Here is a 23,629-nt window from a genome sequence, read left to right on the forward strand (position 1 = left end):
TAGTCGACTACACGTTTTGTTGCCGGGAGGGGGAGGGGGGTTCGGACGGATGCCCCGACGGGACCTCTGAACGTAAGTAAAAACGCAATGTGAAAGAGGCCTAAGCCAGAATCTGTGCTACGTTGAATGACAGGTGAATTGACTGCAGTCTCTAATCTAGCAATTGACAGACAAGCTTGATCAAAAAATAAATGTAAACGTGTGTATATGGCAACAAAGTGAGGTACTGACCCTTTGTGTGTAGGAGAGAACTGGCATCAACAGGGTGAGCCGAGCTGGAGACTGATAAAGGGGCAAACTCTGCTGGCAGCCGTCCTCCACTTACTACTAGCTTGTGTGCCTGTCCCCATACTACAGGGCAGCGCAGTCTGATGACAGCTTCATTTCAAATAAATGCACCAAATACATAGAAGAGACATTTTAGGAAGAGACACAGAGGACACGATATACAGAGGACATATTATAAAAGCCAGCAGGGGGCACACTGAGCTAATGAATGCTCGGGGGTTTATCATTCAGTCCATGTGCAGGAGCTTGGTAGGGTGTGTGCACACGAGCGTGGTGTTTTCTCTTCCGGAGATAGCAGTGTCCTGTGTGGGAGAACGCGCTGTATGTGCCCACAATTAGGGTTACTGACACACCGTCGTGAGTATTTGGTCAGTTTTTTTACCTCAGTATTTGTAGCCAAAACCAGGAGTGGAACAAGCAGAGGAAACATATAATAGAAACACGGCACCACTTCTGTATTTATTACCTATTCCTGGTTTTGGCTTACAAATACTGAAGTAACAAAAAACTCACCAAATACTGAATGTGTGCCCATAGCCTAAAAATGCAAAATGAAGATGCGGACCAATCACATTTAAAGGGAACCAACCATCAGGATTTTCGTGTATAAGCTGCAGCCAGTGCAGTACTGGCACTATCATGCACAGTGTGTACATACCATCAGGGGGCAGCTCGGGTGTTAGGCAGTGAAATCCAACTTTAGAAAGTTTGAAATTTCGTGCACTTTTTGATTGACATGTGCACCTCTGCAGATAATGTCCGGGCGGGTTATGCAGGAGTTCCCCGCCCCCCCACCAGCCTGTTCCTCCCTCCCTCCCTCCTGATGTCCGGGCGGGTTATGCACGTGTTCCCCGCCCCCCCGCGCTGCCTGTTCCTCCCTCCCTCCGGCTGTATGTAAATATCTAATCTTCAGAAACATGGCGCCGGAGTGGGCCTCTGCGCATAGCGCTTATCTCCGGCGCCATGTTTCTGTAGCCCGCATTACACAGCTTGGTGTCTGCAGACTGCAGAACAGCTGATCGGAGGACGCGATATCACTACCGTGACCGGGTCTCGCAGCACTGCCGTCACGGGGTCATGTGAGTCCATTGTGAACTTACCTCACCTGACCCCCGATGTCGCTGGCAAGCTCCTGTCCCCGCCCGGTGTCCTGAGGCGGCACGTCATCATAGCTACAGCTGATCGCGTCCTCCGATCAGCTGTTCTGCAGTCTGCAGACACCAAGCTGTGTAATGCGGGCTACAGAAACATGGCGCCGGAGATAAGCGCTATGCGCAGAGGCCCACTCCGGCGCCATGTTTCTGAAGATTAGATATTTACATACAGCCAGAGGGAGGGAGGGAGGAACAGGCAGCGCGGGGGGGGGCGGGGAACACGTGCATAACCCGCCCGGACATCAGGAGAGAGGAACAGGCTGGTGGGGGGGGCGGGGAACTCCTGCATAACCCGCCCGGACATTATCTGCAGAGGTGCACACGTCAATCAAAAAGTGCACGAAATTTCAAACTTTATAAAGTTGGATTTCGCTGCCTAAACACCCGAGCTGCCCCCTGATGGTATGTACACACTGTGCCTGATAGTGCCAGTACTGGACTGGCTGCAGCTTATACACGCAAATCCTGATGTTTGGTTCCCTTTAAACCTCAGTCAGACGTCTGTGTTGCACATACGTGTTGTCTCCATGCTTTCCACAGACAAAACACATATCCATTATAGTCTATGGGGCTGACCTTGTGTCTTTCTTTTTTCTGCAAAAAAAGAAAAAACAGACAAGTTCATCTTTGTCCCTAGTGACTGATCAAACTCACCCATGGGTCAGTGAAAAATTCAGACAGCACAATGATGGCTTGCTGACTGTGTGCTGGAAGCCAATGCATGTGCAGACTGCAGCTCCCAGAGTGACTGCGGGTCTCCTGACCTGAGCATCCAGCCTCATAGGCACATATATGAGCCTGAAAGCTGGGATCAGAGCCATACCCCACAGACCACGGGTGGTCAATTAATATTCCCGAGGGTCCACATGACAGATCGTGCCTGTTGTGGAGGGCAGAACCAATAGGCTGAAATGAATTCTGCTCATTATTAATAAATTATGTTAGATTAATTGTATCACTTAATATTGATCAGAATTAACAATATGTTGGAACCCCCATATAGGTATAAACCAACATACAGCCCCCCATATACAGTATGAGCCCCCTCACAGTTCTATATACAAAATGAGCCCCCTCACAGTTCTATATACAAAATGAGCCCCCTTACAGTTCTATATACAAAATGAGCCCCCTCACAGTTCTATATACAAAATGAGCCCCCTCACAGTTCTATATACAAAATGAGCCCCCTCACAGTTCTATATACAAAATGAGCCCCCACACAGTTCTATATACAAAATGAGCCCCCACACAGTTCTATATACAAAATGAGCCCCCACACAGTTCTATATACAAAATGAGCCCCCACACAGTTCTATATACAAAATGAGCCCCCACACAGTTCTATATACAAAATGAGCCCCCACACAGTTACTCTATATAGAGCAGGAGACCATACATAATCCACCTATACACAGTATACACCCCCATTTAACCTCATGAGCCCTCATATACAGTGCCTACAAGTAGTATTCAACCCCCTGCAGATTTAGCAGGTTTGATAAGATGCAAATAAGTTAGAGCCTGCAAACTTCAAACAAGAGCAGGATTTATGAACAGATGCATAAATCTTACAAACCAACAAGTTAGGTTGCTCAGTTAAATTTTAATAAATTTACAACATAAAAGTGTGGGTCAATTATTATTCAACCCCTAGGTTTAATATTTTGTGGAATAACCCTTGTTTGCAATTACAGCTAATAATCGTCTTTTATAAGACCTGATCAGGCCGGCACAGGTCTCTGGAGTTATCTTGGCCCACTCCTCCATGCAGATCTTCTCCAAGTTATCTAGGTTCTTTGGGTGTCTCACGTGGACTTTAATCTTGAGCTCCTTCCACAAGTTTCCAATTGGGTTAAGGTCAGGAGACTGACTAGGCCACTGCAACACCTTGATTTTTTCCCTCTTGAACCAGGCCTTGGTTTTCTTGGCTGTGTGCTTTGGGTCGTTGTCTTGTTGGAAGATGAAATGACGACCCATCTTAAGATCCTTAATGGAGGAGCGGAGGTTCTTGGCCAAAATCTCCAGGTAGGCCGTGCTATCCATCTTCCCATGGATGCGGACCAGATGGCCAGGCCCTTTGGCTGAGAAACAGCCAAACAGCATGATGCTGCCACCACCATGCTTGACTGTAGGGATGGTATTCTTGGGGTCGTATGCAGTGCTATCCAGTCTCCAAACGTCACGTGTGTGGTTGGCACCAAAGATCTCGATCTTGGTCTCATCAGACCAGAGAACCTTGAACCAGTCTGTCTCAGAGTCCTCCAAGTGATCATGAGCAAACTGTAGACGAGCCTTGACATGACGCTTTGAAAGTAAAGGTACCTTACGGGCTCGTCTGGAACGGAGACCATTGCGGTGGAGTACGTTACTTATGGTATTGACTGACACCAATGTCCCCACTGCCATGAGATCTTCCCGAAGCTCCTTCCTTGTTGTCCTTGGGTTAGCCTTGACTCTTCGGACAAGCCTGGCCTCGGCACGGGTGGAAACTTTCAAAGGCTGTCCAGGCCGTGGAAGGCTAACAGTAGTTCCATAAGCCTTCCACTTCCGGATGATGCTCCCAACAGTGGAGACAGGTAGGCCCAACGCCTTGGAAAGGGTTTTGTACCCCTTGCCAGCCTTGTGACCCTCCACGATCTTGTCTCTGATGGCCTTGGAATGCTCCTTTGTCTTTCCCATGTTGACCAAGTATGAGTGCTGTTCACAAGTTTGGAGAGGGTCTTAATTAGTCAGAAAAGGCTGGAAAAAGAGATAATTAATTCAAACATGTGAAGCTCATTGTTCTTTGTGCCTGAAATACTTCTTAATACTTTAGGGGAACCAAACAGAATTCTTGTGGTTTGAGGGGTTGAATAATAAATGACCCTCTGAATAAACTTTTCACAATTTAAAAAAAAAAAAAAACAACATTCTTTTTTGCTGCAGTGCATTTCACACTTCCAGGCTGATCTACAGTCCAAATGTTACAATACCAAGTTAATTCCGAATGTGTAAACCTGTTAAATCTGCATGGGGTTGAATACTACTTGTAGGCACTGTAGCCTGCTATATACAGCATAAGCCACCACATAGCCCCCAATATACAGTGTGAGACGCCATATATAGTCCCCTGTATCAAGCATGCTCCCCCCTATATTCAGTATCACCCTAACATAATCACCCATATACAGGCACGCAAATTATATATGTACACATATATATGATATACACAGTATATCACAAAAATGAACACACCCCCTCACATTTTTGTAAATATTTTATTATATCTTTTTATGGGACAACAATGAAGATATGACACTTTGATACAATGTAAATAGCTTGTATAACAGTGTAAATTAGTGCCCCTTAAATAACTCAAAACACAGCCATTAATGGCTAAACCGCTGGCAACAAAAGTGAGTATACCCTAGAATGAAAATGGACCAATTGTGCCCAAAGTGTCAATATTTTGTGTGTCCACCATTATTTTCAAGCACTGCATTAACTCTCTTGGGTATGGAGTTCACAGGAGCCACTGGCCTCCTCTTCCATCCTCTATGATGACATCACTGAGCTGGTCAATCTTAGAGACCTTGCGCCTCTCCACCTACCATTTGTCCCATGAAAAGATATAAAGGATTTTCAAAAAATGTGAGGGGTATATTCACGTTTGTGATATAGTGTGTGAGTGTAAAAAAAAAAAAAATTATCTCCGCCTTCAGACCAAATGAGCAATCAAGAGGAAGTGAGCGGAAGCCGCAGCACTCACTGCCTCTTGATTAACTTGTTTGGTCTGAAGGTGGGGAGTCAGAAGGCGGCGCAGATTGTACATGGGGCTCGCATGACGTCACAACCCTATGTGAGCCCCAGGAACCTGAGCCCCGGGAACGTGAGCCCCGGGAACGTGAGACCGGTCACCGCTGGAAGGGCGCCAGTACGGGAGAGGAGTATAGGCTTTATTATTTTACCTGGGAGAAGCATGTGGAATCAGAATGGGTTGTCCATGTAGTGGGCAACCCCTTTAAAGAGAATCTGTCAGGTGATTTTGTAATACAATATGAATGTTATCTTGAAATAGGGCTTAAGGAAACCTCTCAGGATCAGTAAGTTTTATTGTTCTACCTTATCCTGTTATCTTGCTGTAACCTCTGTAGGATTCAATGTCTCAGCACACTAGTCAAGTGTATGTAAATACAATTTGCATAGTCTCTCTTCCCCTCCCCTAACCTCACAGTGCATTCACTGTGAGGGGAGGGGTGAGGTGAGGGGAGGGGTGAGGGGTGGGGAGAAGAGGGAGTATGGGTGGGGGCAGCAGCGCAAATTCAGATCAGATTTACTACCACTGATGCCAGCACTGAGAGGTGGGAGCAGGGTATATGCAGATTGTATTTACATATGCTTGACTAGTTACTACTTCACACTGAATTCTATGGAGCTTACAACAACATAACAGGATAACGTATAGCAATAAAACTTATTGATCCTGAAAGATCTTTCAGTAGGGCTTAAGGAAACAACATTAGTATTGTACTAGAAAATCACCTGACAGATTGCCTTTAAGGCACATGAGGCTTGTCAGGTCTAAATCCACAAGTCTGTGTCACTCTGTAACTTGTCGTTTTAGACCAGACAACCCATTTAAGTGTTGCAGCCGTATCAGGGAACTTCCCAAGCCTCTACCTCCCTGGCTCTACTGAAAACCTGCACCCCCTTAAGGTGGCTTTACACGCTACGAGATCGCTAAAGCTATCTCGTTGGGGTCACGGAATTTGTGAGACACATGCGGCCGCTTTAGCGATGTCGTTGCGTGTGACACCTATGAGCGATTTTGAATCGTTGCAAAAACGTTCAAAATTGCTAATCAGTGACATGCCCCCCCTCTTCCCAAATATCGTTGCTGCTGCAGTAACGATGTTGTTCCTCATTTCTGTGGCAGCACACATCGCTCCGTGTGACACCGCAGGAACAAGGAACCTCATCTTACCTGCGGCCCGCCAGCAATGAGGAAGGAAGGAGGTGGGCGGGATGTTCGTCCCGCTCATCTCCGCCCCTCTATTTTGATTGGGCAGCCGCTTAGTGATGTCGCTGTAACGCTGAACGAACCGCCCCCTTAGAAAGGAGGCGGTTCGCCGGTCACAGCGATGTCGCAGAGCAGGTATGTGCGTGTAATTCTGCCGTAGCGATAATGTTCGCTACGGCAGCGATCACCACATATCGGACGTACGATGGGGGCGGGTGCTATCACGCTCAACATCGCTAGCATCGGCTAGCGATGTCGCAGTGTGTAAAGCGGCCTTTACTCTGATAATCAGGAACAAAAGAAAATGTGGAACTATTCTGCACTGCCGTAAGAATGACAAACATCCAAAGTGCCGAGTAAAACATGGGTGATTTCATTTCTACGTGGTTTGAAGGGTGTGCTCACTTCTTCATCAGGAAATCTACCGATTAGCTGGATTACGTGGTAATACTGATTGTGTCACACAACCCAACAAGGTGAGCACAGGACTCATCATCTTTAAATGTTTTTAGGGTAAGCCCCTATTGCGCTTTTATCCATAGCTCTAAGGGTACTTTCACACTTACATTTTGTGTTTTTTTTGGCGCAATCCGCTGTCTTGGGAAACAGCGGAATCCGTTAACAGATTCCGCTGTTTCCCATAGACTTGCATTGATGACGGATTGTGCCAAAAGTACCTGCGTTGCTTCCGTTGGCCGATGCTCCATTGCTTCCGCCGAGCGGAAGCAACGCAGAATGTAACGTTAAATGCTTGCGTAAAAATGACGCCAACCAACGGATTCCGTTGGTTCCGTTAAAATTTATAATGGTTCCCTATGGTAGCGGATTCCGTTGCTAAGTGCTTAACGGAATCTGCTGCTGGATTCCGCTAATTTATACTGAGCATGCCCAGAATGAAAAAAAATGAAAAGAAAAAAAAAAAGAGCCGACAGATTCTGTTAGACAGACGCCAAACGGATGCAACGGTCCGTTATTTCAGAGGAATCAGCTAACGGATTACTGTGAAATAAGGGATCCATTGACACCACAAAAATAACGGATGCGTCAAAACGACGCAGCAACGGACCCAGCGGATTTCGCCCAACGCAAGTGTGAAACTAGCCTTACAGCTCACCATGTGCCAAGCTAGTGAGCGGTCTGACAGACCAATGTGGGTTTGGGCTGGGCATAGAGCCAGCGGGGCAGAGGCTTGGGAAGTGCTCCGATCACACCCTATGCAAATCATCTGCACAGGAGGTCAATATATGTTTGGAAAAATGACATGTAGGTGAGATTCTGGGATACACTGCGGATTTTCTGCACATAAATCCACACCGCATGAATTTAGCTGAAAAGAGATGTCCTAGAAGACAAGTCACACACCGTGTCTATTTCACACACAGCTCTAGCAAAAATTAAGAGACCTCTGCCAAATTTGTTAGTTTTTCTGATTTTTCTCTTTATAGGTATATTTTTGAGTGAAATGTAAATTGTTTTTTTTTATTCTATAACCTACTGACAACACGTCTCCGAATTTCCAAGCAATAAATTTTGTATTTATTTTCTGAAAATGAGAAATGGTCAAAATAACAAAACAATGCACAATGCTTTCAGACCTCAAATAATGCAAAGAAAACAAGGTCGTAATCATTTAGAAACAACAATACTAATAATGTTTTAACGCATGAAGAGATCAGAAATCAATATTTTGTTGAATAGCCACGATTTTTAATCACAGCTTTCATGCGTCTTGGTGCATTGCTTCAGGAAGGCTGGAATTGGGCAGGTTAAACTTTGCAAAGGATGTATGAATCAACCGCATACAAAGGTTATCCTGGAAAAACAGTTGCTTCCTTCTGCTCAGGCAATGTTCCCCAACTCTGAGGACTGTTTTTTCCAGCAGGACAATGCACCATACCACGCAGCTAAATCACTCAATGTGTGGATGAAGGACCACCACATCAAAACCCTGTCACGGCCAGCCCAATCTCCAGACCTGAACCCCATTGAAAACCTCTGGAATGTAATCAAGAGTAAAATGGATAGTCACAAGCCATCAAACAAAGAACTGCTTACATTTTTCCACCAGGATTGGCATAGGGTCACCCAAAAGCAGTGTGAAAGACTGGTGGAAAGCATGCCAAGACACATGCAAGCGGTGATTAAAAATCATGGTTATTCCACAAAATATTGTTCTCTGAACTCTTCCTGAGGTAAAACATTAGTATTGTTGTTTCTAAATGATTATGACCTTGTTTTCTTTGCATTATTTGGGGTCTGAAAGCAATGCATTGTTTTGTTATCTTGACCATTTCAGAAAATAAATACAAAATGTATTGCTTGGAAATTCAGAGACGTTGTCAGTAGTTTATAGAATTAAAGAACAATTTACATTTTACTCAAAAATAGACCAATAAAGAGAAAAATCTGAAAAACTGACAATTTGGAAGTGGTCTTTTAATTTTTGCCAGAGCCGTGTGTGTGTTACGGTACATCCTTTTGCTTTCTCATAGGTCGGCTGTGTGAACTTTTATCTATTGTCTCTAAATGGATCAGTGAAATACAGATGAAACAGGTGGAAACCTGAAGTACAAAGGATGTCGGCCATGTGTCAGCCACGTTAGGCCACGATCACACCTTCAGTATTTGGTGGGGGGTTTTTATCTCAGGGTTTGTAGCCAAAATCAGGAGTGAATAAAAAAAAAAAATTAAGAATGGTGCCCGTTTTTCTTTTAGGGCTGCTTCTCACTTGCGAGTTTCTCGCAGTAGAGCAATGCGAGAAAATCTCGCATTGGAATCGGACACATGTTAGTGAATGATTCAGCTCGCATTTGCAATTTTTTTTTCTCAGTCCAAATCGGACTGAGAAAAAAATCGCAGCATGCTGCTTTTTTGCGAGTTTCTACTGCGAGTCTCTCCAATGCAAGTCTATGGGAGCGTGTAAATAATCGGATGTCACGGGACGGCACTCACACCATCCTAGTGACATCCGATTTTCTAAATACATTTCTCGCATGTTTCCTAAAACACTGGAAACGAGTGACGTCTCCCAATGTCTGTCAATCACTATTCTCTGTCAGTCGGTCTCTCCCTCTCGGTCTCTATTCTCTCTCTGTCGGTCCGTAACTATCTCTGTCCCTCTCTCACAGTCTGTCGGTCATTTTCCCCTCCTTTCTCATACTCACCGTTCCCCGATCTCCGGCGCGGCGCTGCACGGCATTCACACTGCTGCGGTGGCTTTTACTATTTTGAAAAAGCCGGCCGCTCATTAAACAATCTCGTATTCCCTGCTTTCCCCGCCCACAGGCGCCTATGATTGGTTGCAGTGAGACACGCCCCCACGCTGAGTGACAGGTGTCTCACTGCACCCAATCACAGCAGCCGGTGGGCGTTGTCTATACTGTGCAGTGAAATAAATAATTAAATAATTAAAAAAAACACCGTGCGGTCCCCCCCCCCCCAATTTTAATACCAGCCAGATAAAGCCATACGGCTGAAGGCTGGTATTCTCAGGATGGGGAGCCCCACGTTATGGGGAGCCCCCCAGCCTAACAATATCAGTCAGCAGCCGCCCAGAATTGCCGCATACATTAGATGCGACAGTTCTGGGACTGTACCCGGCTCTTCCCAATTTGCCCTGGTGCGTTGGCAAATCAGGGTAATAAGGAGTTAATGGCAGCCCATAGCTGCCACTAAATCCTAGATTAATCATGTCAGGCGTCTCCCCGAGATACCTTCCATGATTAATCTGTAAATTACAGTAAATAAACACACACACACACACACACACCTGAAAAATCATTTATTAGAAATAAAAAACACTAACAAATTCCCTCATCACCAATTTAATAATCCTCAAAAAGCCCTCCATGTCCGGCGTAATCCAGGATGGTCCAGCGTCGCTTCCAGCGCTGCTGCATGGAGGTGACCGGAGCTGCAGAATACACAGCCGCTCCTGTCAGCTCCATGCAGCAACTGAGGTGAGTAGCGCGATCAGCTGAGCTGTCACTGAGGTTACCCGCGGCCACCGCTGGATCCAGTGACAGCGGGTAACCTCAGTGACAGCTCAGCTGATCGCGCTACTCACCTCAGTTGCCGCGTGGAGGTGACAGGAGCGGCGGTGTCTGCTGCAGCTCCTGTCACCTTCATTCAGCAGAGCTGGAAGCGACGCTGGACCATCCTGGATTACGCCAGACATGGAAGGCTTTTTGGGGCTGATTAAATTGGTGAACGAGGGAATTTGTTAATGTTTTTTTATTTCTAATAAATGATTTTTTCAGGTGTGTGTGTTTATTTACTGTAACTTACAGATTAATCATGGAAGGTATCTCGGGGAGACGCCTGACATGATTAATCTAGGATTTAGTGGCAGCTATGGGCTGCCATTAACTCCTTATTACCCCGATTTGCCAATGCACCAGGGTAAATTGGGAAGAGCCAGGTACAGTCCCAGAACTGTCGCATCTAATGTATGTGGCAATTCTGGGCGGCTGCTGACTGACATTGTTAGGCTGGGGGGGCTACCCATAACGTGGAGCTCCCCATCCTGAGAATACCAGCCTTCAGCCTTATGGCTTTATCTGGCTGGTATTAAAATTGGGGGGGACCGCACGCCGTTTTTTTTAATTATTGAATTATTTATTTCACTGCACAGTATAGACCCGCCCACCGGCTGCTGTGATTGGGTACAGTGAGACACCTGTCACTCAGCGTGGGGGTGTGTCTCACTGCAACCAATCATAGGCGCCTGTGGGCGGGGAAAGCAGGGAATACGAGATTGTTTAATGAGCGGCCGGCTTTTTTCAAAATAGTAAAAGCCGCCGCAGCAGTGTGAATGCCGTGCAGCGCCGCGTCGGGGATCGGTGAGTATGAGAGAGGGCTGCTAACTTCAGTCACTCGGGGGATTAGTGGTCACCGGTGAGCCCTTCACAGGTGACCGCTAATCAGGACGCGGCACAGACAGAGCCGCAGCATGACCATGAAGTCAGGTGAAGTTCACCCGAGTTCATTCTGATTGTGCGGCTCTGTCTGTATCTGCGGTCATCTGCCATTCAGCACTGCTACATGGCTGTCTGTGTCTGCTGTCAGCGGCCATGTAGCAGAGCTGAATGGCAGATGACATAGTAAAAAATACGCATTACACACGCATTACACACGCTAGTAAAATCATTAATTTATTCAGAAAAAGCATCGCACTTGCGTTGCACTCGGACCTAACGTGAACTAAAATCAGCCGAGTTTTTTTCAGCTCAGTCGGACCGATTTTACTCGCATAGATGTGTTTCCAGCCTTAGGCTATGTGCGCACGTTGCGTACAGTCACTGCAGAAATTTCTGCAGCGATCTGAAGAGCACATGTGCGCTTTAAATCGCTGCAGAAATGTCCGTAGTGAAAGCCGATTCCATGCACTCTGCCTGCAGCTCCTGCCATAGACAGAGCAGGAGCTGCCGGCAAAGCGCAGGAAAGAAGTGACATGTCACTTCTTTTTACGCAGCGCTTCGGCAGTAGCCGAAGCGCTGCGCTCTTAAACGCCACGTGCGCACGGCCCCTGCACAATCTCCATAGACTGTGCAGGGGACGCAGGACGCATGCAGTTACGCTGTGCTACAAAGCACAGCGTAACTGCATGTATTTACGCAACGTGCGCACATAGCCTTATACTTTTCCTCTGAAAGTCTGTGCCCATGATCAGGCTTCCTGACCTTCTGGACGCAGTGATTTCTCTTCCGGAGACACTAGTGTCCTGTGCGGGAGAACGCAGCGTCCGTGCCCACGATCAGGGTTAGGCTAGTTTTACACTTGTGTTTTGCGGCATCCGTCGCATTGCATTGTGTAATGGATGCGTTGCATATAGTGGCACAACTGATGCATCAGATCCTGCAAAACAACGGAATCCAATCAAGCTTTTTTTTCATGCTCAGTTGTGTAAAGACGGATCCATCACAGGAATCCGTCAAATGACGGATTCCGATGGATTCCGCCACCATAGGCTTCCATTATAAAAACGAAGAACGCCAATGGAATCCTGCACATTGCGTTTTTTGACGGTCTGGGAAGCGCAGAATAACACTACATGCTGCGTTCTTTCCGCGCGGCAAATGCAAGGCAAGGCTGTCCGTCGTCAATACAAGTCTATGGGAAACAGCGGACATCCGTTAATGGATTGCGCTCTTTCCCAGAGCGGCGGATTGCGACGGCTGCCAAACGACGGCAGTGTGAAAGTAGCCTTACTGACAGTATATTCGTGGTGTTCTCCAGCTCAGAACACTAGTGTCTCTGACAGAAAGCCAGGTAGAGCGGGGCCTGACGTGTGCCGTTTTCTCCCTTGCAATGAATGGGAGCTATGAATCCAGGTATCAACCAATCTTACAGCCATAACCGTATGAAATAGAAGATCCCTCATCTCTGACTATTCTTAAGCTGGCATCACAAGGTGACCACATTCCCCTCTGGGGTCCCATCATACTCTGCAGATAATGGCCGCAGTGGGGCTCCGGCATCGCTACCCTATGCCATCACTGAGGTGACCATATCCACTAGGAGCACAGCCAGTCCAAGCCACACAAACAATAAAAATGGAACTGGTTACCATGGGCAACTTCTCCCATTCCACCAGCTGCTACCCTAGTTGGGTACTGCAGCCCTGGAATACAGTGCCACCTGAGGGAGCCTGTCCGCAGCAGGGCTCTGGTGACCACTGCTGGAGGCACGCTGGGTCGTGTAGTCCCACCACATCCGGGTAGCCCCTGGTGAGCGCACCTGCCCCCGTTGCTAGGTAACGGCGCAGCACTCACCGCTCAGCACGGCCTCGTACAGGCGGAGCGCCGCTCTGAAGTGATAGAGGAGCAGCAGCCCGGTGACGGGGAGCAGCAGCCACACGTATGGCCGGCATCTGCACAGCGAGCCCTTCACCCGACTGCTGAGGGAGGGCCCGGAGGCGCCCACACTCGCACACTCCGCCATGTTTGTTGTTTCCTGCTCCCGGCCACTGGGGCTGGGTAGGCGGAGCACGGCCTGGGATTGGCGGAGCTGGGGAGAAGCTCGGTCACTATGCCCCGTGCTGCAGCCTCCAGGGCTCCTGTCATTACAGAAGCCCAGTGTCCCCGCCTCAGTATAACGCGCCTCATTACATTACTCTGCTGTGTATAGCTGCAATGGCCAAGTGCCTGACACATACACCTGTGTGCCGCTACCAAGATGGCGGCCGCTCAGTATCCCCGCTTCCGCCTTGGACCGGAAGTGCCCCCTCCCTTCCCGCGGTGCTTTGCGCTCTCCTCTCAGTGGGGCTGGGCCATTCGGAGCCAAGATGGCAGACTACGAGGATCGGGTGTCTGATGAGGAGAAGGTAAAGCGCTTTGGGGGAGGCAGCAGTAGCTGTTGGCACCTATGCCGCTTATTTCTGGGGGCAGAAATCAGGCGCAGCTGATAGACTTCTACTTCCTTTTGTCTACGGCTCCCTTTAACCCCGTCAGTGCCTAAGCTAATGCAGTGCGGCAGGTATACCTGGGCCCGGCAATGAAATCGTTAACGGCTTCTAATGTAGCTGTGCAGGTCCTGCGGTGCGTGGCACTACACGGCGCAGCGTGCCCGGTGTGCTGTCTGCGGTGCTGACACCTGCCCTCCCTTATAGAGCCAGCTCCGTGTTTACAAACACTCAGGGCAACTGGTGCAGTTGTTAGTGGCAACCAACAGCCTGCCCGCTGTCATGTGGTTGCTATGGGCAACAGCAGAGGCCTCCTTACTATCCCTAATGCCTCTGGCGGTGTAGGACAGCCCTTCTTATGGTTCAGGCTTGTAGTTCCATGTCTGAAGTCTGTGGATTTGTTATAAATAAGTGATGTTTTCTGCTGGGACTGTGAGGCCCCGGAGCAGCGCCCCCTCTGCATATAGGCTGCACCCGGTACTGCAGCTCAGACAGCCAGGACAGGTGTAGCGGTATCCTGCGCTTCTCATTGCGGACTAGCCCTTTAATAACCAGCAATGTTTGTGTAATGGCATTGGTCACTAGCATGTCCAGGTGACAGTGAACTCGGGGTCTCCAAATACTGGCGGGGGCTTCCCTGGAGGAGTTGGTGAGAGCAACAAAACCTCAGAAATCTCTTTCCATGGGGATCAGACTTCTGATCAAGAATTGTGTTGACTACTGCCGGAGGCGGGACGTGTCCTGAGGAACTATTCTCCATGTATCACTTTGGTATTGGAGTTGTTCATTACCATAGACAATGATTGTATATCGGGGCTCACCGTGATGTTTGGCCATAATGTGCAGATGTGTATACATGGTTGCCCATTTGATTAGAATGGGTGCCTAAAATCTACAGGTGTGCCATATGTCACCCCCTAAGAGGCAATATATAGGTTTCTGCGGTACATTACACGGCTTTTCCTTTTCATCGCTGTGGTGGTATACTGGGACACTTAGATCTGACATTTGTAATAGCTGGGTGTAGACGCTCGTGTTGTAGACGTCTTCTTCTCCACAAGCCCCGGCATGCTTGCCACACTCTCCTATTACAAGGCTTGGCCCCAGGGTCACCGGTCCGTGCTTATTTCTGTGCCTCCTCTCCTTCAGTGTCTTCTAATAATAGACCCCAGCTAGAAAGAGAATCTGCCTCTCTATAAGGCCGACTCCAGGCTCTGCCGTCCGTATCGCCAGAGCAGCAGAAGTCACTGGGGCCAACAAGGGGTCAGAAATGATTTCAGAAATGAGTTGTTATACACACGGCCCAGCCACTGCGATTTCAGTATGTAAGGGTAAAATCCTGATCACCCAGCCACAAGTGGGAAAGCTTTATTCTCCAGAGCAGTCGCCCCCTAAGGCTAAGTGCACACATCAGTTTTTTGCCACTAGGCATGATCCGGCGAAAAAAGTGATGCGACGGATCCGGCGAAAAATTGGATCTGTCGCATCAGTTTTTTTCATTCATTTCTTCCGTTTTCTGACGGATCCGTTTTGATACTGAGCATGCTTCGTTCAAAAAAACAGATCCGGCGGCTGCAATCCGGTTTTTGCCGTATTACGCCGGATCCAGCGTCCATAGGCTTCCATTATAAAACACGCCATACTGCAACGGATCCGGTGCGATATTGTTTTTCGCCGGAGACAAAAATCGTTCACCTCAACGCTCCATCCGGCTGCCTGACAAGAAAATTTTGCCGGATCCGGCGAAAGCCGGGTGGAACGCAAGGCCATCCAGCGCAAATAGAAGTCTATGGGGAAAAAAATGCGTTTTTTCATGTTTCTGCCGGATTGCGCCTGATGGCCAAAAACTGTTGTGTGAACGCAGCCTAATTCATTATTGCCATTCATTATAGCTGCTTTTGTGGTAAGGTGACCATACACTGTAGAGATCGTCCGAACCTATGTCAGCAGAACCGTCTGCTGTTCATTCAGTCGATGTCACGGATTAAGGCTCAGTCATTCTGCATTTGATCATGCTCCGTCCTCCCTTCTCACGCCCATACACGTTACACAGCAGAGTTCTGTGAGGGTCAGGGAGTGAAATCCGCAGTCCGGAGGACCCGTACACGATTGAGGGCCGCTGTGTAGCTGTCCCAGAATTAAAGGGTCAGGCAGTGAATTCTACCTATCTGACCCTAGAGTCTGGACGGCCCATACATTATTAGATGGCCGGCTTCTTTGAGGGCCACTGTCAGAATCATCACAGGCTGCATACCTTTCCCAGAACTAAAGGGTCGGGAAGTGAGTTCTACAGTTCAGAGCGCCCATACACACAGATGGTCGGCTGACCTCTGCAGACTTATCGGATGTGTATGGGGCCTTTCCTTCCCTCTCCCCAGTCCTCCATATGCATGTTTGGCTGACAGCTAATGAAAGCATATGAAGGTTTGGTGCATTTTTTTTTTTTTTTGCATGAAAAAAACACAACAAAATACATCCTACCGGTTTAAGTATTAAAACTTGTCTTTCATGTGTTTGTTGCTTTTCTGATGTGATCTCCAAAACCATTTCACTGTCACTTATTGAAATGGTTTCTGGGTAGAGGAGTCAGTAAAAGCCAACTTTGTGTTCCTGTGCCAAATTCAGCTATTTACCTTTCCCCAACTTGTACGTCACTTGTCAGCTCTCGATATGTGGCGCAGGAGCTTAGCCCATAACACATGGTAAATGTCGTCTGCGATACACAGCTGGCGTCTTGTTATAGCAGTGTCCAGAGCTGTCTCTGATCGCTGCTGTTTAACCATTTAAATGGAGCGATGGCTGCGGCCCTGGCCTATGGCGATAAGCTAAGTCAGGGGTTGATGGTTCATCATGGAAGCCTTGGGGTTCTCTGAAGGCCCCCACAGCTGTCAGTTATCATGCGGTTGGACTTCATTGGAGAACGTTAGTTTGTGTTTCAGAATATAAACAGCATATCACAAATGACAAAGCCATATAAAATCAAAACGTTATTAGAAATATCACCACCTTTCCCCTCCTTTTAATATTAAAGTCCTAAAGAAACAATTTGTTATCACAGCGTCCATAAAAGTCCAGTCTGTCAAAATGTAAAATCGGTTAACCCATGCAGTAAGGGTACTTTCACACATCCGGATTTTTGCTCTGCGGCACAATACGGCATTCTGCAGAAAAACCGCAACCGGCTTTTGTAACGCCGATTGCGGTTTTTTTTTGCATTGACTTACATTAGTGCTGCATTGTGCCGTAGGGGCTTGCGTTCGGTCCGGTTTTTGCCGCATGCGGCAGATTTAGCCGATGCGGCGGCCGGATCGAACGTACCCTGCAACGTTTTTTGCTCCGGCAAAAAACACCGCATCCGGCCGCTGCGGCGCATTTTTCAATGCATCCCTATGGAGGCCGGATGCGGCGCGATGCGGAAAAAACCGCATCCGGTCGCCGCATGCGGTATTTTCCACTGCGCATGCTCAGTAGCATGCCGCAACCGGAAAAAACCGGACCGGCCGCATGTAAAAACTTATGCAAAGGATGCGGTGTTTTCACCGCATCCGTTGCATAGTTTTCACAGCCGGATTGAGCCGCAGAGCTCAAACCGGATGTGTGAAAGTAGCCTAAACTCCATGATGAGAAAATAAGAATTGTGATATAAAGAGACCAAGCCGTCACATCTATAAAATAGTTTAGAAAGTAACAATAAATAAGCCACCGAAAAGAGAAAAAACAGCCCTCACACAGGTCCAATAACAGAGCTATAAGGTTATGGGTCTCAGAAGATGGTGACGCAAAACAAATGTTTCTTTTTACAATATTTGCTACATTTTTATTAAGAAACGCACACATACTTAGTATCATTGTAATCATATTGACATGGTGAATCATTTGTTATTGCACAATGAACAGCGTACAAAGTCCCCAAAAATATTGACTGAATTTTTTATTTTTTTACAATTTCAAAGTACTTTAAAAAAAATTGGAATGAATAGTGTCATCCAAAACTTTAATTAGTTCCATAAAAAAGCCCTTATACGGCTATGTTGGCAGAAAAAGCTATGGCTTTAGAAAGGAGGAAAAATACACAAGCGCTAATTTCCCGACAGTGAGGATCTCTGGGGCTTGATGCACAAAGAACCCGTGAGCGGATTCAGACTGATCGCACCACGGGCAGCTTGAATCAGACACTGGCTCCAGTATTCCAGCCATGTGCGTTTTACTGCGATGGTTCAGAGAAAATATAGTTTGAAACTGCATCCGGGGCTGTGAACAAGAAGCCAATCACAGATTGCTTCTCCCCTGGTTTCTCAGTGTCTATGGGAGCAGGGTGGGGAGAGGCTCCCAGGTCCGGCCTCAGACTTTTCCTCTGGTTTTCTCCCTCAGTGTCTATGGGAGCAGGGTGGGGAGAGGCTCCCAGGTCCGGCCTCAGACTTTTCCTCTGGTTTTCTCCCTCAGTGTCTATGGGAGCAGGGTGGGGAGAGGCTCCCAGGTCCGGCCTCAGACTTTTCCTCTGGTTTTCTCCCTCAGTGTCTATGGGAGCAGGGTGGGGAGAGGCTCCCAGGTCCGACCTCAGACTTTTCCTCCGGTTTTCTCCCTCAGTGTCTATGGGAGCAGGGTGGGGAGAGGCTCCCAGGTCCGGCCTCAGACTTTTCCTCCGGTTTTCTCCCTCAGTGTCTATGGGAGCAGGGCTCCCATGGTCCGGCCTCAGACTGGTCGTCCTGTTTCCTCCCTCAGTGTCTATGGGAGCAGGGTGAGGAGAGGTTCCCACGGTCCGGCCTCAGACTGGTTCTCTGAAATGCCGCAGTGCTTCGGGCAGCATGAATCTGATGGATTTCCTCTCATTTGGAATGCGGCCCTTGGTGATTTGTGATTGCAGCTCGGTTTGGTCAGTGCGTCTCAGGCAGTTTTCTTCTGATAATGCTTCTTGCCCAGCCATTTGCTGTCGTCATTAATGAATGGTAGGAGCCCTCATCACTAGTGCTGGTTTACACATGGCAAGTCCCAACGACTGCAGATATTCTCTCTGGAATGTTATCTTTCAGGAGAAAGGCCGGTCTCCTAGATTTGTGTAAGGAAGTGACAGGTAAACCCTGCGGCCATGTTTATACGGGCTGAGGATGTTTGAATGAATCGGAAGATGAAACTTTGCTGCCACAGATTTACCGCACATGGTTTAGCCTGTTTGTAATTACATTTTTTTTTCCCCAAGCATGTGAAATAGAAAATACTCTGTTCATATGCTTTATAGGTAAAATGTCAGTGGGGTCTTGTAATCAAAGCTGCTCACCGGATTGGAGTGCTCTAACTGCTAGGACCGTCACAACTACAAGAGCAAGGGTCCCTATGTGACCGTAAGGCTGCATTCCCACGATCAGTGTTTGCAGCATTTTGCATGTAACGTCTTTTCGCTGCGTCCAAAACATTGCATTGTACAGTACAAGCACAGTGGATCAAATTTCTAGAAATCCCGTGCCCACTGTGCTTTTTTTTTTTTTCCCGCAGCAAACACTGACCTGCGGTGCATCTTTCCAAGGCACAGCATGTCAATTGTTTGCTGCGCATTCGCATGCGTCCTCCGTAGGGAGAACACAAGCGAGAGACCGCAGAGCACTGAACCCTGATCGTGAGAAGGAGCAGCTGCGGTCTCCTGCATTTTTCTGTGGAGGAGACTTGCGGCCCCCCAGGTCAGGACCCGCTGTGTCAGGAAGCAGTGAGTCCTGATCGTGGGCACATACCCTAACAGTACTCCGTTGGCTGTCTATGGGTTTCATGAAGATGGTGGAGAACTGTACCTGGACCTCCACTGATCACACTTTGATCCCTTTCATAGTAGGAGAATCTCCCTTTTAGGCTACTTTCACACATCCGGTTTGAGCCCTGCGGCTCAATCCGGCTGTGAAAACTATGCAACGGATGCGGTGAAAACACCGCATCCTTTGCATAAGTTTTTACATGCGGCCGGTCCGGTTTTTTCCGGTTGCGGCATGCTACTGAGCATGCGCAGTGGAAAATACCGCATGCGGCGACCGGATGCGGTTTTTTCCGCATCGCGCCGCATCCGGCCTCCATAGGGATGCATTGAAAAATGCGCCGCAGCGGCCGGATGCGGCGCGATGCGGTGTTTTTTGCCGGAGCAAAAAACGTTGCAGGGTACGTTCGATCCGGCCGCCGCATCGGCTAAATCTGCCGCATGCGGCAAAAACCGGACCGAACGCAAGCCCCTACGGCACAATGCGGCACTAATGTAAGTCAATGCAAAAAAAAACCGCAATCGGCGTTACAAAAGCCGGTTGCGGTTTTTCTGCAGAACGCCGTATTGTGCCGCAGAGCAAAAATCCGGATGTGTGAAAGTACCCTTAGGCTGCTTTCACACATCCGGATTTTGCAGTGCGGCACAATACGGCGCTCTCCAGAAAAAACACAACTGTCTGGGGGTTTTTTTGCCGCCGGTTGCGTTTTTCCGCATAGACTTGCATTAGCGCCGTATTGTGCTGCATGGCCTTGCGTTGCGTCCTGCTTTTGCCGGATGCGGCATATTTAGCCCATGCAGCGGCCGGATGGAACGTTGCCTGGCACGTTTTTGTGTGCGGTGAAAAAACTGCATTGCGCCGGATCCGGCGCGATTTATAATGCAAGCCTATGGACGCAGGATGTGTTTTTTTGCACTGCGCTTGCTCAATAAAAGGCGCATCCGTCAAAAACTGACTGGCCGCATGGAAAAACTCATGCAACGTTTTTTTCGCCGCATCCGTTGCATAGGTTTTTGAGCCGGATTGAGCCGCAGTGCTAAAACCGGATGTGTGACAGCAGCCTAAGTCTGCGCAATGCCAGTGACATAACCCCCAATGATGATGGTAAAGCTATTATTCATGTTCATGCTGCCGAACTTGATGGGATTCTGTAGTCAACGGGCAAAGAGGAGCGAGTATCTACATGTTATAAATTATTTATATCAAAATCTTTGATCTTGAAGGGGATGTTTGGGGAAAACAATTGCATTCCTGAAGTTCCCATTGTTTGGTGCAGATATTGCACTCATTATTTCCCCTCCCTCTTTATGATCCATTTGTGAATTACATGGCCAGACATTTGTCTGAACTTGTGGCATGTAATACAACCTGGGAGGCTGCCACTTTCGGTGCCCAAATCCCGTCCAGTATCAAAGGTTGTATTTCTGATGAGGAGAGTTTAAAGGGTAATTCCATCTTCCAAAAATGATCACTTCACCAGATGCTTGGCAATAAAATAAGAGTACAGATGAGACGAGATATGGAAGTTTGGGTTGGGCCAGTCTTTAGTTAAGTTAGGTCCAGGACTAGGGCTGATCGAATCCGACAAAATCCAGGAGCGGCGGATCCCTGCCGAATTGAAAAAAATCCGCATCTGCTCCGGATTTTGGTGCCCATATAAGTCTATGGGGACCAAAATCCGGAGATTAAAACAGTTTGTGGAAGGGATACGTGGGTAGGAGCGCACGGTGTACTCACCGAGGCTGTGTCATGGCAGCACACTCCTCCTGGGTCATGCTTTTCCCTTCCGGAGCCGACAATTCAATAATCATTGTTTTGCCCGCCCACCAGCGCTTGTAATTGGTTGCAGCTTAGACGCATGTCAGCTGACTGCAACCAGTCACAGGCGGCAGGACGGTCAGTGTGCAGGGAAAGCAGTGCAAGTGTCTGCGGGTCAGTGTGGTGAACATGCATGTCTTTCAGAAACACATGCACACTCCTGTCAGAAGAGTGTGGCTGGGCCGGTGATGTCAGCCTCGTACAAGTCTGACATGACAAAAGCCAGCACAGCCTGTGCTCTCTGAGCGTGTATGTGTTTCTGTGTACATGCACGCTCCTGTCAGAAGCGTGTGCGGCTGTGCTGGTGATGCGCTGTCACTCGTACAAGTCTGCAGTGAGGAGTATGCTGGGCTCACTACTATATACCTGGTGCTCAGGAGAAAAAAGTCCGTACAAACAAGAAGAATCCCGGCACACAGTATGAAAAGAGGAAAATAGTCGATGATTCTTGTTGTATGTTGTAGTTTTATTCAAGAAAAAGTTCTCATAGCAAGTTGTAATAAAGTCTTTTCATGATAACAGGAAATTGCATAAAAGTCCGACGTTTCGGCTCTTAATTAAGCCTTCATCAGGGACCAAAAGATACTGGATATAAACTATGAGAACTTTTTCTTGAATAAAACTACAACATACAACAAGAATCATCGACTATTTTCCTCTTTTCATACTGTGTGCCGGGATTCTTCTTACTCGTACAAGTCTGACATGACATCAGCCGGCACAGCCTGCCGCTCTCTGAACATGAGCGTGCATGCACGCTCCTGTGAGAAGTGTGCGCGGCTGTGTCGGTGAAGTTTTTTTTTTTCTTTATTAATATTTAAATAAAAAAAAAAATGTGCGGTCCCCCCTAATTTTCATTCCCAGCCATGATAATGCTGTCTGGGGGCTGGTAGTCTCAGCCCACAGCTGCCCAGCATTGCTGCATCTATTAGATGTGACAATCCCGATGCAATACTGGCTCTTCTCGATAGCCCTGGAGCGGTGGCAATCGGGGTAATAAGGGGTTAATAGCAGCACACAGCTGCTACTAAACCCTAGGTTAAAATGGCACAGGCCTCTGAGACACCTGCATCACACTAACCTGTAAATGAATGTAAATAAACAGACACAGAGATTAATCCTTTATTTGGAATAAAGTACAAAACGCACCCTCCTTCACCACTTTATTAACCCCCAACACCCTGCAGGTCCGGCGTAATCCACACAAGGTTCCACGCCACTTCCACTCTACTACATAGCTAGCGGCCATAGAGCACAACCGCTGGCTTTGCAGACAATGACTGTCACAGGCTGGGGGTGCGTGTACATGCAACCAATCACAGACGAGAAGACGGCCGGTGGGCGGGGAAAACACTGAAAGCTGTGTGTATACAATGCACACTACAGGAAGTGAATGCGTGACCCGGAAGCAGTGTGCCGCCCTGACACGAGCCTCGGTAAGTATGAAACGCTGTTTTATTTCTGTTTTTCTTAATTTTTCAATTATTTTCCCCAGTGCCGGATCGTGCACCCAGAATTCCGTATCTGGCGCCGGAATCTTTGAAACCGTGCGGATCCGGACTTTTACAGTTCGGATACGCTCAGCCCTATCCAGGACCCAAACTTGACCCCGAACATCATATAAGTCAGTGGAAACCCAATCTTCTGTGCTGTAAAATAGTTTTAGTAAGGGCTGAAAAAGGAAGCAAAACGGGACCAATTGCCCTGCAAACAAATGTGGATAGGTAATTTACAAAATAAATAAAATTGTCATGCGCTTCTGCCTATTTTTGATAACCAGTGCAGGTAAATCAGACAGCTGGGTGCTGCAACACTCAGTTGTCAGTTTTACTTTGGCTGATTATCAAAAACAGAAGGGATCCCATGCCATTTTTTTTAAATAATTTGAAAAAATGAACAAAACAAACTGCATGGCTTTCACCTTATTTTTGATAACCAGCCAAGGTAAAGCAGACAGCTGGAGACTGGTATTGTCAGGCTGGAAAGTCACATGATTATTTGGCGCTTCCTAGCCTAAAAATAGCAGGCAGAAGTGGCACATGCATTAGATGCCCCAATTATGGCACTCTGCCCAGCTGTTCCCAATTTCCCTGAGGCGATGGCAACTGGGGTAATACTTTTTGAGGTTGATGTCTGCTCTGAATTGACAACTGGCCTCAAGCCCAGGGATTAGTAATGGAAAGGTATATATCAGGGACCCCCATTACTAACACAGTAAGTATAGAGT

At 47.7% G+C, this 23,629-nt stretch overlaps 2 protein-coding genes across 2 annotated transcripts in view; one reads left to right on the forward strand and one right to left on the reverse strand.

Moving 5' to 3' along the window:
• ST7L (suppression of tumorigenicity 7 like) overlaps positions 1–13,433 on the reverse strand; it is a 235,095-nt gene extending 221,662 nt beyond the window's left edge. The window contains exon 1 of the mRNA XM_075333615.1: positions 13,218–13,433. Within this exon, the coding sequence (XP_075189730.1) occupies positions 13,218–13,386 (169 nt within the window). The 5' untranslated portion in view covers positions 13,387–13,433. The remainder of the gene's footprint in view (positions 1–13,217) is intronic.
• Positions 13,434–13,685: 252 nt separating this feature from the next.
• The window catches only part of CAPZA1 (capping actin protein of muscle Z-line subunit alpha 1), a 118,556-nt gene continuing 108,612 nt past the window's right edge, over positions 13,686–23,629 (forward strand). The window contains exon 1 of the mRNA XM_075335585.1: positions 13,686–13,768. Coding sequence (XP_075191700.1) covers positions 13,730–13,768 — 39 coding nt within the window. The 5' untranslated portion in view covers positions 13,686–13,729. The remainder of the gene's footprint in view (positions 13,769–23,629) is intronic.

This window comes from Anomaloglossus baeobatrachus, chromosome 2 (assembly GCF_048569485.1).
Source record: "Anomaloglossus baeobatrachus isolate aAnoBae1 chromosome 2, aAnoBae1.hap1, whole genome shotgun sequence".
Lineage (NCBI taxonomy): Eukaryota > Metazoa > Chordata > Amphibia > Anura > Aromobatidae > Anomaloglossus > Anomaloglossus baeobatrachus.